This window comes from Mastigoproctus giganteus, chromosome 7 (assembly GCF_048544385.1).
Source record: "Mastigoproctus giganteus isolate SK-2022 chromosome 7, ASM4854438v1, whole genome shotgun sequence".
In the NCBI taxonomy this organism is placed as follows: domain Eukaryota; kingdom Metazoa; phylum Arthropoda; class Arachnida; order Uropygi; family Thelyphonidae; genus Mastigoproctus; species Mastigoproctus giganteus.
In genome coordinates, this window is record NC_143581.1 from 72,596,992 (window position 1) to 72,613,451 (window position 16,460).

At 36.9% G+C, this 16,460-nt stretch overlaps 1 protein-coding gene across 1 annotated transcript in view; it reads left to right on the top strand.

Annotated features, from left to right (window-relative positions):
* LOC150082989 (meiotic recombination protein DMC1 homolog) overlaps positions 1-16,460 on the top strand; it is a 242,351-nt gene that overhangs the window by 174,134 nt on the left and 51,757 nt on the right. The window contains exon 10 of the mRNA XM_090378343.1: positions 6,515-6,629. Coding sequence (XP_090234469.1) covers positions 6,515-6,629 — 115 coding nt within the window. The remainder of the gene's footprint in view (positions 1-6,514; positions 6,630-16,460) is intronic.

The following is a 16,460-nucleotide window of genomic DNA, read 5'->3' on the forward strand; positions in this document are numbered from 1 at the left end:
TTCTGAGACTCCTGAAAGTGAAGAAGTTAATGATAATGATCAAGATAATCCTACTTTTACTGCTGATATAATTAAAGAAGGTCTTAAACTGGCCAGTAATTTAGGCAATTATTTTGCCTGACATGATCCAAATGAAGAACGTTCTGGGAAGTTTCACATCAGCTTAAGTTGTTAATGTCTTCATACAGAGAATTATACCGCAACTTATCTAAAGCATCAACACAGTGATTAATAACTGAGTTCATGCCTAAAACTACTGAAACAACCAGTTGTACTTTTGTTCAAGACATGACAAGAAGAATTCCACAAGTTGAGGCGGAAGTCGATGACGATAATACCATATCTAGTAGTTCTAGTGATATTACAGTCTTACGAAAATGAAAGCTTTCACGTTTATTGTCAGAAACTGATAGCGAATAACATAATTTTTTTATAGAATCCTTAGCAAGCAACTGAAATGAATGTTTTTTTTAAAGTTATTAAAATTCATTATATGTATGTGTGTTCTCCATGAAATATAAATAAAAATCTTATGATCCTAACAAATTTAATGTTTGTTTTTTTCATTATTTTTCTTATATTTCAGATTTGGAACCAATCTTCACTTTTTCTATGGAATCAGTAGTTCTTTTTACACAAATTCTTTGTACGCATAATTTTTAGGAACATATCTACCGCGTAAAAAGAGGTTTAGGTGTACTTGGATATTAGAAAAGCTTTCACTACTGTTGCACATAAACAACCGCTATACAAATTGGAGAAGTGTAGCATTGAAGACAAGTATTAATAGTGGCAAATGATGCAAGACAGCAAGCTTATACAGCAACAGCCAAAAAAAATTTCCATTTCACCTATCCATCCCCTCCAATAGTTTTTCTAGTTCTTCCTTGAATTTATTCAATTTATCCATTTCCACAACAACAGATGGTAGCTTATAGTAATCAACTACCCATTGGCTAAAAGCAAACTTCTGCACTTCTGTACTGCAACCATTCTCAATTTGAGTTTATGTCCCCTCGTGTGCATAGTCTGAGGAATAGGAAGAATCCCATTGACTTTTCTAAATCCATTAAAAGCCCTTAAACACCTTAATCAGATCACCTCGCAGGTGCCCAGTCTACAGATGCTGCAATTTGCAAAACTGAAGCCTCTCTTGGCAAGTGCACCTCTTTGTTCTCCTCATCAATCTCATTGTTTTCTCTATATCTGTTCCAGCAGCTCTACATCCTTCCTAAAATGAGGCCTATAGACCTGTAGGCAGTACTGAGACCACACACATGAGGGGGCATAAATTCAAGTTCAGGAAGGATGGTTGCAGGATAGATGTGCAGAAGTCAGCCAGTGGGTGGTTGATTGTTGGAACAAACTTCCATCTGTTGTTTTTGGAAGTGGACAGATTGAATAAATTCAAAAGAGCTAGACAAATTTTTAGAGTATGGATGGGTGAACTGTTTTTTTTTTTTTTTGGCTGATGTTATATTAGCATTAGCATTAGTATTAGTAGAGGCATTTGATGCAAGAAAGCAAGCTTATGCAGCATCAGCCAAAAAAAAAAAAAAAAAACCCACTTCCACTTCACCCCTCTGTTCGTTCAAAATACCTGTCCAGCTGAGCCTTAAACTTATTTAGGCTATCAACCTCCACCACAAGGGATGGAAGTCTGTTCCACCAACCAACCAACCACCCGCTGGCTAAAGGCAAATTTCCGCACGTCTATCCTACATCTGTCTTTCCGCAATTTGAATTTATGCCCTCTCAGGTGATTTTTCTGAGCTAGAGGAAGAATCCCATCAGCATTGAGCATGCTTAAACCATTCAAGGCTTTATACACCTCTATCAGATCACCTCGCTGGTGCCTAGTCTCCAGACACTGTAATTTGCAAAACTTAAGCCTTTCTTCATAAGAACACCCCTTTGTTCCATTCACTAATCTTGTTGCCCTTCTCTGTACTCGTTCCAGCAGCTCTACATCCTTCTTGAAATGAGGCCTCCAGACCTGTATACAGTACTCTAGGTGTGGCCTGACCATTGCCTTATACAATGGAATAATCACCTCCTTATCCCTGCTGGAAAAATTCCTGTATATCATTGACAATACTCCATGAGCTACTCTTGCAGCCCGTCTGCACTGCTCAGAGAACTTCATATCTGCCTGCACAACAACCCCCAAGTCCCTTTCATTCTCTACCACTGTCAGTGTAGTACCACAGAGTTGATACGTTGCTCTGGGGTTGCTGTTTCCCATGTGTAGTACTTTACATTTGTCAATGTTAAACTTCATTTGTCACCTCTCAGCCCATCTGTTCAACCTTTCCAGATCCTGTTGCAGCAGCATAGTGTCAGTAGTGTCCTTGACAACCCTGCCAACCTTTGTAAAGGTTGCAAACTTGGACATTAAGCTTGATATACCATCATCAATATCATTTATAAATACAGAAAACAATAATGGACCCAACACTGAGCCCTGAGGGACTCCACTAATAACATTAGTCCACGATGAGCAGTGTCCATTGATTACCACTCTCTGTCTTCTCCCCCTCAACCACCCCTTTATCCATAGCAGCAATTTGCCTCCAATGTCACACTGCTCCAATTTGTGTAGCAGTCTTCCATGTGCAACAGTATCAAAAGCCTTTCTAAGATCCAAGTATATAATATCAAAGTTATTCCCTGCATCCAGTTCTTTTGTGACTGCATCATAGTATCTAATCAAGTTGGTCAGGCAAGACTTCCCCTTAACAAAACCATGCTGTGTCTGAGCTATAACTGAAGTCTTGTCTAAATGATCCTGCAGTGCTTCTTTAACCAGTGCCTCCATTAATTTTCCTGGAACAGAAGTTAAGCTCACAGGTCTATAATTACTTGTGTCAGCCTTTGATCCTCCTTTGTGAATTGGGGTCACATTTGCAAATTTCCAGTCTATGGGTACCTCCCCTGAGTCCAAGGAAGCTCTCATAATTATGGCTAAGGGTTTACTTACTTCCTTTGCTGCCTCCTTTAATATAACTGGATAGATCCCATCCACCCCGGGTGCCTTTCTTGTGTTTATCTTCAACAGTTTCTCCTCCACTTTACTCCCAGTTATTTCAAGATTCTGTAGCTTACTGCTAGAGTTGAATACACCTCTGGCATTCCCCTTGCTTTCTTGCATTTACTAATATTACTCAAGATATGGCCTGGCCATTGCCTTATTACAATGGAATAATCACCTCCTTATCCCTGCTAGCAAAATTCCTGTATATCATTGACAAAACCCCATGAGCTGTCCTGGCTGCCTGTCTGCAATGCTCAGAGAACTCCCTATCAGATTGCACAAATACTCCAGATCCTTTTTTTTTTTTTTTTCATTTTCTGCTACTCAGAGTGTAGTGCTACAGTGTTTATATATTATTCTAGGATAACATTGATATATGCAGTACCTTGCATATATCAATGTTAAACTTCAGTTGCCCTTTCTCAGCCATCTGCCCAAGTTTTCTAGATCTTATCGCATCTGCAAACTTAGACAATAAGCCTGATTTACCTTCATCAATATCATTAATAAATACAGTAAACAACAATGGTCCTATTGTTGTTTTCTGTATTTAACCACTAATGACATTGATCCATGAAGATCAGTGTCCATTGATAACCACTCTCTACCTTCTCCCACTTAACCATCCCTTTAACCAGCACAGTAACTTTCTCTTAATGCCACACTGCTCCAATTTGTATGTCTTTTATGTGCAACAATATCAAAAGCTTTCTTGAAATCCAAGTATATGATATCAAAATTATTTTTTGCATCCAGTTCCTTTTTCTCTGCATCATAGTATGCAGTCAGATTGGTCAGACAAGATTTCCCCTTAACAAGCCAATGCATGATTAAAATATAACTACCCTCCTGTCTAGATATTCGTGCTGTACTTCTTTAAAAAGTGACTTCCTTATTTTCCCCGGAACAGCAGTTAAATTAACAGGTCTATAATTACTCCTGTCACCCTTTGATCCCCCCCCTTTGTGAATTGTGGACACATTGGAACATCTCCAGCCCACAGGAATCTCCCTTGAATCCGAAGATGCTCTCATAATGATGACTAAGGGTTTTTTACTTACCTTCTTTGCTGCCTCCCTTAATATAATTGGATAGACCCCATACACCTCATTGCCTTTTTTTTATATTTAACTTAAAACAATTTCTCTTCCACTCTTCTTTCAGTTATCATAAATTGGAGAAGTGTAGCATTGAAGACAAGTATTAATAGTGGCAAATGATCTGAGATTTCTAATTTAAAGGATAGTTTCAGATTGTTGTTATCATTAAATGCCTTTTTTGATCAAACAAGGTGCTTGCTTGGTGTTTGGTACTCAGGAAACTTAACTTTGTGATTGTCCAATGTGGATTTCATTTGTATCTTAAAAACATGGACCCCACACTTGATAATCAATTAAATAAACAAACTGAAAGATAAAACTCAATATCTGCTTTAAAAAATTTTAATAAATGTTTTTCTTTCAATCTGTGTAAGACACATGGAAATGAAGCATATAGTTTCCATTATAACATATGAGTGAAAAGTAGTCCCAATTCTGCATAATACCATGCTTGATAGTTGCTTTTGACCAGTCTTCAGCCTTTAAAAAATTGTCAGAATGAAGGGAATGCTATTGAAAATTAAAATAAAAAAATAATTGATGTACATAGGAATGACTGACATGGTGTGATATGTTAAATTGACAGAAATTTTAGAGGGATGGGGATGAACGTAGTAATTTAATGTGTGCAATTCAATTGACATGCATACACAGAGATTATATATGTCAAGTTAATTATTTAATTGTTAATTAATAGTACTAATTGTAATTACGTACCTGAGGGGGCATAAATTCAAATTGAAGAAAGACAGTTATTCAAATTGAGGAAAGATAGTAGTTTTTGAACAGATGTGTGGAAATTTGCATTTAGCCAGTGGGTGGTTGATTGCTGGAACAAACTTCCATCTGTCATGGAAGTTGACAGTTTAAATAAATTCAAGGCAGAACTAGACAAACTTTTGGAGTGAATGGATGGGTGAAATGGGGATTTTTTTTTGGCTGATGCTGTATAAGCTTGCTTTCTTGCATCATATGCCTCTGCTAATGCCAGCTTCTGGAATTCCTCTGCCTAAAGAATTTCTAATGTGTGTGAATGTAGATGTAAAATACCTATTGAGCCTGTCAGAAATCTGAGCAGGATCATTAACATTTAAACCATCGGCATCATGTAACTAATGTAATTCAACCCTTTCCTTCTACTGTTAATATAAGTAAAGAAGTCTTTGCTGCTTTTCTTTGCATTCTTTGCTAGAGGCCTCTTGCAATCTGCCTTGGGCTTGCCTAGCATCCTTAGTGACTTGATTGCAGAATAGTTTATATCTGCCATAGGCTTACTGCTATTTATAAAGAATTATGATTTTATACTACCAACATCAGACTAATGGTACCTTATGGAGCATAGTTCTTCAGCTATGGAAACCTGAGAAACTATGATATGGGTAGGTTCCCATCTGGTGTTGTAGAATTGGATAATTTGAGTAAATTCAAAGAGCAAGACAACGTTAGAAAGGGTGGACTGGTGATATGGCAAGTGTTGCCTTTTTTTTTTTTTTTTTTGCTGATACCATATAAACTTGCTTTATTTGCATCATTTGCTACTACTAATAATAAAATTAGTTCATCTTCTAAATCAGTTCTCTATTATTTCTTAAAAAAAACTGCCCCTCTACTCCCCTACCCCCTCAATTTCAACAGTTCACATGTTTAGAAAAGATGGGATAACGCTGACTATTAATATTTGTTTTTCACTCTCAGCATTACTTTTCTTCTCTTCAGCTACTGATTCTGTACAGATGAAATGCACAAATCTGCCCTACCATGGAATATTGTCCCACAACTTGAGTAATGCTCCCAAAAATTCTCTAACTTCTAGACTATCCATGATCTCTCTCTCTCTCTCTCTCTCTCTCTCTCTCTCTCTCTCTCTCTCTCTCTCTCTCAGAGATGTGATGTTCAGTTTCTGCTGCATGCCATTTCTATGGATATTTCCATGGGCACTGTTATTTTTAATTAACATGTTAATTAACATCTGTATTTTCATTCCTTTTTTTGAAAACATTTTAACCCAGTTCTCACCAAACTAAATTTTCCCTCTTTACCATTTATCACTTCTGCTTTATGCATTTTGGAATAACCTTCCTTCATGTGTATTTTTTGAAAATTAGTCTGCAGAAATTCAACTCCATTTTCAGTAGGTATATCTTCCATTTTCTTACCCTTGAACTTGTGTGGCACTATAGGTTCTAATATATTTCATGTTTGTGGTTATTCTGGTTGTGTTCAAAATGGCATTCAAAATTAAAAATTTTTTTTTTTTTCTGTTTTCGTACTTTCCAGTGTAATATCTATTAACGTTATGTTACTTGGTGTTTTTTTTTTTTTCAGAATGTATCATTTACAACCGGTACACTATTCTAATATGATTTACTCTTTTAAACAGATAATTGACTCCATAATGGCTCTGTTTAGGGTTGATTATAGTGGGAGAGGAGAATTGGCTGATAGACAACAAAAACTTGCTCAGATGCTGTCAAAACTTCAAAAAATATCAGAAGGTAAGTTACAAGGCTAAACTCTCTGCATAAGTTCATATTTTTCTATGTCCAGAACAGTGTATTTAATTTTTTTTTTTTTTTTTTTTTTTGTTTTGATAAATTAGTTTGTTTTTAGTTTTCTGGTAATAAGTATCTTCCATTTTCAAATATTTCAGTTAGAACATCGCCATGTCCTAACCCAAATATTTTTATAGTAGTGCTTATAAAATCATGCCATGCTTAATCTAATCTTTTTTGTTTAAAAAAAAACACTTTTAATCCTTATCTCATCTACATTTGGTTAGCTTTTCTAAGCCTAACTCTCCACTTGTCTATGCTTGGGGCCAAATTGTAATATGATCTGCTCTGCATTCTTCCATATAATTGACTGTAATGGCCCAGAGTAAGAAGAAGTGGAGAGTAGGCATAAGTATGTTTGTTGTAGACAATGTCTTTATCTCAAAAGTAGGTCACTAGGGGATTAGTTTTTAGTTTTGATGTCATAAGTAGATCTCTTATTAGTAAGCAGCTCATTAATGTTGCACTTTTGAGGAGGTGTTGGAATCCATCAGGCCACCTTCGACATGTGAAGGAATCTCATTCTAGACAAGGCTGCAGAAATAATTCAGACACAGCATGGGTTTGTTAAGGGAAAGTCTTGTCTGACAAATTTGATAGGATATTATGATGTGGTTACGAAGGAACTGGATGCAAAAAATAATTTTGATATCATATATTTGGATTTCAGGAAAGCTTTTGACACTGTTGCACATGAAAGACTATTGTACAAATTGGATCAGAATAGTATTAAGGGTAAGTTGCTACAATGGATAAAAGGATGGTTAAGTGGAAGAAGAGATAGGGTGGTAATCAATGGGTGCTACTCTTCGTGGACTAATGTTATTAGTGGAGTCCCACAGGGTTCGGTGTTGGGTCCACTGTTGTTTTGTATATTTATCAATGATATTGATGAAGGTATATCAGGCTTAATGTCGAAGTTTGCAGATGATACAAAGGTTGGCAGGGTTGTTAATGACAGTAATGGCAGTGTGCTACTGCAACAGGATCTAGATAATTTGGGCAGATGGGCTAAGAAGTGGCAACTGAAGTTTAACCTTGACAAATGCAAAGTACTGCATATGGGTAGAAGTAACCCCAGAGAAACGTACCAACTGTGTGGTACTACACTTAAGGTGGTAGAAAATGAAAAGACCTGGGAGTAATTGTGAAGGCAGATATGAAGTTTTCTGAGCAATGCAGACAGGCTGCCAGGGCAGGTCATGGGGTTTTGTCAATGATATATAGGAATTTTGCTAGCAGGGAAAAGGAGGTTATTATTCCTCTGTATAAGGCAGTGGTCAGGCCACGCCTTGAGTACTGCGTACAGGTCTGGAGGCCTCATTTTAGGAAGGATGTAGATTTATTTGAGCGTGTACAGAGAAGGGCAACAAGATTGGTGAGGGGAATGAAGGGATCCTCTTACCAAGAGAGGCTTAAGTTCTGCAAATTGCAGCAGCTGGAGACTAGGCACCTGCACGGTGATCTGATTGAGGTGTATAAGGCCTTGAATGGGTTGAGCACACTGAATTCTGATGGGATCCTTCCACTTGTTCAGATTACGAACCTAAGGGGGCATAAATTCAAATTAAGAAATGACAGATATAGAATAGATGTGTGGAAATTTGCCTTTAGTCAGTGGGTGGTTAATTGCTGGAACAAACTTCCATCTGTCGTTGTGGAAGTTGATAGGTTGAATAAATTTAAGGAGGAACTGGCCAGGCATTTGGAGGGAATGGTGTGTTTTTTTTTTTTTTTTTTTTTGGCTGATGCTGCATAAGCTCATACACATGCTTTCTTGCATCACATGCCACTACTACTATTACTACTATTATGGTGCAAACATGCTCATGGCTAATGTTTACTTCATTTGCTATAAAATTAATATTCACACTGTCTTCAAGGACTGGCTGTTCCACTTTAGCCACAATGGCAGGGGTCTCTAACTGAAATGGGTTGTTTTCTTTTTCTTTGGTCACCATGCACACTTCTTTGCTCACACTTGAACTGCCTTTTTCAATTTTTTGCAGTCTCATATGATGGGCAATCATCACCATATACTGCTTTCATCTCCTGATAGATTTTGTTTTGCTCCTTTACCTTTCAAATGAGAAATTTTATAATGGATTGGGCCTCAAGCTCTATAGCATGCCACTCTTGCTATGTTTGTGGCTCCGGTTCAGTAATTGATGGATCTAGAAAAAGAAATAAATATGAATATACATTAACTTATGAGACTTACTAGTATATCAGATTCCTAACTCAAATTTTTAAGTGAGGATAAATACTTATTAACTGCTTTTCGTAGGCAATAGAGTAGTCGAGTATGATTGCCTCATTTTGGGCAACTTTAATTTGCCTCTTATAGACTGAGAATCATGTATTGGCAGTATTCATGTACATGATTCAGATTTTTGAGCCACCTGGATGATTTTAAGAAAAAGTACAAGGGGGCCTCTAATATCCTTCACTCTTTTCTCAACAAAGATCAAAACTCCATCCAAAACTTGAAGTGCGGAAACCCATAGTGGGTAATGCCCACACCCTTATAAAATTGGTGGTACCCAAAGAGATTTCTGTGGTCAAAGGGAAGAGGAGGGCCTCAATTTCAAGAGATTGGACTGTAGCTGATGTAAGGTATTTCTTTGGCACCATTAACTGGAGACACAACAAGGGCTGTAGTGGAAGGTATATGTGGGAATACGCTGTATATCCTCTGGATTTATTTAGGTGAATATACCTTCTGGTTTTTGAAGGACTTAAAAAAACAAATATTATTGAAATATTTACTGAAAATTAAAATATAAATTTATTAGAATTTGATTCTTAGGCAACACTTATAGTTCTATTATTTTTAATATATATGGGTATACATCGTATGCCCTCTGGAATTCAATTAATAAGTACAGTATACTCTCTGCATATGTAACATTCACAGCGTATACCTTCTGCTAATTTTTGACTACAGCACTGGACGCAACTGTTCAATGTTGGATACGAGTTCATTATGGGAGGTATTCAAGGGATTTATCCCGTAGGGGTACAACTGAGCTTGTTCCAGTTAGGAAGCTCCACAAAAAAAAAAAAAAAAAAAAAAGAAGCCCAAGAGAATGAAAAGAGAGGATAACGGTTTAATTGAACAAAAGAAAACACATTAGATAATTACAGATTATCACAAGAGACTGATTTATATGAATATTATAAGTATGCATGAGGTGCAACCAAAAGTTTCCAGACTGGCTGCATGGAGTACTAACCACATATACTGCTGAATTAATTCATAACAGAGGATTAAAACTGGATTTATGACTATGACCCAGAAATGCAGCAGTCTCCCATTGGAAAAGTCCATCATCGCCATGTCCAAAAAAGGCAAGGCAGGTCAAAGAGCATGTTGATTATTTTCTTTGACATTGAGAGAATTGCTCATCTGGAGTTCCTCCCACTAGGCAAACTGTGAATCATCAGTTCTACATCAGGGGCCTAAGGCATTTTCAGGGAGGATGTCAGGAAAGAATGGCCAGACAAATGGTGCACTTAGGATTGGCTTTTGCATCATGACCTTGTGTCACTCCACATGGCTTTGTAAATTGAGCAGTTTTTAGCTAAGAACAAAATGATGATAGCTCTACAACCTTTCTATTCTCTTAACCTGGCCCCTTATGACTTCTTCCTGTTCTCCAAAATGAAAATCCCATTAAATAGACAAAGATTCTAATACATTGTGGAGATTCAGGCTGAATGCAGAAAGTGTTGGACAGCATCACAAAACAGCAAGAGAAGCACTGGGATCAATGTGTACCTAACATAAGTCTAAATTAATTTTATTATCCTATAGAAACTTTTGGCCTGCACCTCATATGTAACAACATCACTGATGAGGTAACAGGTAAAATCAAGAAATCACTAGCAAAGAGCACTAACAACAGAGAGAGTTCTTTTCATACAAAAGTCAGAATTGGCAGGCAAGTTGAATATAATGTATTTAATGTGTTTAATATGTTTAAATATATACTTTGCAATCATCTTTACAATTGAATTAAACAATTGATCAGTGGAAAAGAGTGAGATTGCTGTAAATTAAATGATATATTAATCTCAAGGAGAGTCTGTGGGAAAAGCTACTAAAGCCAAGCAAAGGTAAGGTTCCAGAGGTGGATATATATATATATATATATATATATACACTGTTATACTAAAAAAAAAAAAAAAAAAAGGCTGCATGTGAGTGCATCACCCTGTTGAATATGTTAATGAGCTTACTATTAGACTATTATCCCCCCTGCACTAGAGAAGTGTTTATGCCTCCTCAATGCACAAAGGATGTATGAAAGGTGTGATGGGCAATTACCAACCATTAAGTTTGACTTCAGTGGTGGGAAAGATCACGGAGTCCATGGTTAAGGATATGATAGACTATCTTGAGAGGAATGATATCCTTAATGGATCAAAGCATGGGTTTGTAAAGGAAATCTTGACTGACCAGTCTAGTTAATTTTTGTGACAGTCATAAAACAGTTGGATGCAAGAAACAACTGACATTATTTACTTTGACTTTAGTAAATCTTATTATGTGGTTCCGCATGAAAGGCTATTATATAAATTGAAGCAAATTGGGATTGCTAATAATTTCTTTCATTGAATCAAGAGCTAGCTAAAAGATAGGAGACAGAGTGGTCATAAATGGGCATTCCTCAGTATTGGAGCCACTTCTCTTTTAAATCTTCCTTAATGACATTGATGAGAGAGTGCAGAGGAAGTCATCAAAATTTTCTGATTATTTAATGATGGAAAGGATGCTTAATGACCAGAACCAGACCATCTTGCTTCAGAATATTTAGATCAGTTGCACAAATGATCTGAAAAATGGCAATTGAAGTTTAATGAAATCCAGGAAATATTTGTAAGTTACATTGTAGGGGAGAGTGGACTTAAAAGTGGTTCAGGATGAAAAAGACTTAATAAATATGAGTCAATTGGATGTGATATTTTCCATGCAGTATGAACAAGTGACTGGGAAGACACATGATATCCTGTGTACGATATATAAGACCTTTGCAAGTAGGGAAAAGGATGTCGTTATTCCTTTGTATAAGATGGTGGTGAGACTGCCTTTAGAACATTATGTTCAGATCTGAAGGCTATACTTGAAAAAAGTAGGAAGTTTCGAGAAAGTGTTCAAGAAATGCAACCCAATTAGTGAGAGATGCTAATTGATATCCATATAAAGAATGAATTGGAAGATGCTGACTGCAGTTCTTGTAAACTATATATCCTGGGGGGGGGGGAAGACCTGAAAGAGGTATATAATGCCCTGAAGGGAATTGTTAAAATCAACAAGTCAGGTATACTTTTCTTGGCAGAAGAGAGAAAAACTAGGGCACATAAATGAAAAAATTCTGGGCAGTTTCAGATAGTGTGTTGCAGATCATTGAAATTGCCTGCAACAGTGGTTGAGGCAGAGAGTTTGGTAAAGCAAAATCCAAAGTGGAATTGAATAATCACTTCTTAGAAATGGGGAAGGTATAAATGATAAAAAAAAAATTTTTTTCTTTTTTTTTTTTGGCAGATGTAGAACATGTTAGTTGCTTTGCATCACTTTACTATTATAATATGGATACAGTCAAACTTAGTTATAGCATAATTGAGGGGGCTGCAGTATTCTTGACATTATAATCAAGTGCCATCAAGACCAAGGTTGATATTTTTTGTTATATTCAAATTAGTAGAAATTTGATAATGTAATTTAATTAACAGATATAAAATACATATGTATTATACATAGTTATGACCTTCATTACACTAAATACTGTTTCTCTTACATAGGCATTTCACTTGGCTAAAAGAAGTAGAATTCTCACTCATATCTCCATAACTCACAATCACAATGAAGCAGCAGCTCAGATTTGAACAAGAATCAGATTTGAACAAGGCTCATGCCATTCAAACTTACTTTTTTATTTTTCCAATATCGATCAGGTAACTTTTTAATGTTTCTGAAGCATCACAGATTTTTAAATTTTCCTATGGCAAAAGCAAACATGTTTCTTTTCTGCACCCTTCAAATTATAAAAATAAAGATTTTGTGATGCAATCTCTTGGCAGTTCTCAGCCAATGCTCTTTACACTCTTGAAATTCAATATTCTGTAAGGAGTTAATTTAAAAGGGATCCTATCTAATCCACGTTAAAAATGTCTCTATCCTCATATTCATGCACTTTGGATCATTGGATTTAACCATTCCAGAACAGTTATATTGTTCATGTATTTTGCATCACCTGTAACTTTTCCAAAACATATGTTGTGATACAACTTAAATTAATCTATCCAACCAGTAGAACACAATTTCTCAATTCCAAATAAAATTGAGCAGTTACCAGGACTTTTTTGCTCCTTTCTGTTTAAAGCACTTTAAAAGGTCCCTGTCAACATCAAAATGTTTCGGTCGGTTTATGTGTGCATTTTATTTTGCTACAGTTCTCTCTCTCTTAATTGACCAAACTGATTAGGTACTATGATACAGTAACAAAGGAACTGAATGCAAAAATTATTTTGACATAGTTAGAGCTCAGAAAAGCTTTTAATGGATAAAGCTATGGTTGAGCAGGAGAAGATAGAGTTATTATCAATGGGCATTGCTCTTCTTGGATTAATATTAGCAGAATCACCCATGGTTCAGTGTTGTGTGTTCTGTATTTATTAATGATATTGATGAAAATGTATCAGACTTAATGTCTAAGTTTGCAGATGGTGCAAGACCAAGAAAAATTAGGCAGATAGGTTGAGAAGTGGCAATTGAAGTTTAATATTAACAAATGTAGGGTACTGCATATAGATAGTAGTAATCCCAGAATAACATACCAACTGTGTAGCACCACACTCAGTGTAATGGAGAATGACAAAGAGCTAGGGGTAATTGTGCAGTCAGTTGTCTGCGCAGTCTGAGCAATGCAGATGGGCTGCCAGGACAGCTTGTGGGGGATTTTGTCAATGATGTATAAAAATTTTGCCAGCAGGGGTAAGGGAGTCATTATCCCATTGTGTAATTAGGCTACACCTTGAGCACTGCATACAGGTCTGGAAGCCTCATTTTGGGAAGGATGTGAATCTGTTACAATGGGTGTAGAGAAAGGCAATAAAATTAGTCAGGAGAACAAAAGGGAACTCTTAACAAAAAATACTTCAGTTCTGCGAATTGCAGCTTAATATTAGAATTAGTAGTGATACATGATGCAAGAAAGCAAACTTATAAAGCATCAGTCAAAAAAAAAAAAAAAAAAACTTCCCACATCAACTGTCCATCTGCTCCAATAATTTGTCTAGTTTTTCCTTAATTTATTCAAAATACCCGCCATCACAACAACAGATGGACCCACACATCTATCCTGCAACCATCCTTCCTCAAGTTGAATTTATGACCCCTCAATGTAAGCTGAGCAAGAGGAAGAATGTCATCAGAATTGAGCTGCTCATTGCATTCAAAGCCCTAAACACCTCGGTCAGATCACCTGGAAAGGTGTGGCAGATGCCTAGTCTCCAGATGCTGGAGTTTTCAGAACTGAAGCCTTTCTTATTAAGACCGCCCTTTTGTCCCCCTTCACTGATCTCATCGCCCTTCTCCTCACCTGTTCCAGCAGATCTACATTCTTCCTAAAATGACACCTCACAACCTGTATGCAGTACTCAAGCTGCATTGCCTTTTACAATGGGATAAACACCTCCTTATCCCTGCCAGCAGTTTTCTTAATGACATATTGATGTCATTAAGAAAACTCCATGAGCTGTCCTGGCAGCTTATCTGTGCTGCTCAGAGAACTTCATATCAGACTGTACAGTAACCCCCAAGTCCTTTACATTTTCAATGTCTTGTAATGGGGGATTTTAACTTTCCAGATATTGACTGGAACTTGTGGATTAGTCACTCACACACTAGCATGACTTGTGGATTTATTGGAGGATTGTTTTCTACAGCAATATGTTCGAGGAGCAACCAGAGGGAGTAATACTTTTGATCTGATTATCAGCAGTGATTATTCATGCATTAAGAATTAGAAGATAATGGAACCACTAGGTGAAAGTGATCACAGTGTACAAATGTAAGATTTACTTAAAGATGTAACCACCATCAAGGGTACAGGGAAGGGTTTTTGCTTTCTTAAAGGTGACTACAGTGGTCTCAGACAGTTTTTAAATTCTATACAGTGAGATCAACTGATGATGTTACCAACAGTGAATTCTAAATGGAAAGCCTTCAGGGACTTAATCTTGGAGGCAACTAGGCTTTTCATACCAACTAAGAAATACTGTTCAAGGTTCAGGCCTAAATGGATGTCAGATGAATTAATGAGGCTCGTGGCAGAGAAGAAAAATGCATGGGATGCATATAAATTATCAGGCAACACAGAAGCCTATGGCAGATATAATCTAGTCTGTAATCAAATCACAAAGGAGATTAGGCAGATTACGAGAAATCTTTGGCAAAGGATGCAAAGAAAAACAGAAAAGAGTTTTTTACTTGTGTAAACTCTAGAAGGAAGGGGACGAATAAGATTGGTCCAATTAACATGGATGGTTCAACTATTGATGATCCTGCTCAAGTAGCTGATAAACTGAATAAGTATTTTGCATCTATATTCACACATGAGGAGTTATTCAATGAGGGGAGTGCCAGAAGTTTATCAAACACTAACAGGGAGCTAAGTGATATTGTAATAACTGAGAGCAAAGTGGAGGAGAAGTTGTTGAAGTTAAACATAAGGAAGGCACCTGGGGTGGATGGAATCTATCCAGTTATATTGAAGGAGGCAGTGAGGAAAGTAAGCAAACCCTTACCCATAATTATGAGTGCATCCTTACATTCAGGGGAGGTACCCATGGACTAGAGACGTGCAAATGTATTCCCAATTCACAAAGGGGATTCAAAGGGTGACACAAATTGCTGCTCCTGCCCACCTGGCTACGGAGGCACCACACTACACATGAAGGAATATAAATTTAAATTGAGGGAGGATGGTTCAGGATAAAAGGATGACACACTAATCATAGACCTGTTAGTTTAACTTCTTTTCCCGGGAAAATAATGGAGTCACTGGTTAGAGAGGTGATACAGGATCACATAGACAAGACTGCAGTAATAGTTCAGACACAGCATGGGTTTGTTAAGGGGAAGTCTTGTCTGACCAATTCGATTGGATACTATGATGTGGTCACAAAGGAACTGGATGCAAAAAATAATTCTGATATCATATATTTGTATTTCAGGAAAGCTTTTGATACTGTTGCATATGGAAGACTACTGCACAAATTGGAGCAGTGTGGCATTGGAGGCAAATTGCTGCTATGGATAAAGGGATAGTTGAGTGGGAGACTGCAGAGAGTGGTAATAAATAGACACTGCTCCACATGGACTAATGTTATTAGTGGAGTACCCCAGGGTTCAGTTCTGGACCCATTGTTGTTTTGTGTTTTTATCAAATATCGATGAAGATATATCAGGCTTAATGTCCAAGTTTGCAGATGACACAAAAAAGTTGGCAGAGTTGTTAATGACACTAAAGACAGTATGCTACTGCAACAGGATCTAGAAAAGTTAGGCAGATGGGCTGAGAAGTGGCTACTGAAGTTTAATATTAGCAAATACAAAGTACTGCATATGGGTAGCAGTAACCCAAGAGAAATGTACTTCAATATAACTGGATAGATAATTTTGCTAGCAGAGACAAGGAGGTGATTATCCCTTTGTATAAGGCAATGATCAGGCCACACCATAAGTACTGTATACAGGTCTGGAGGCCT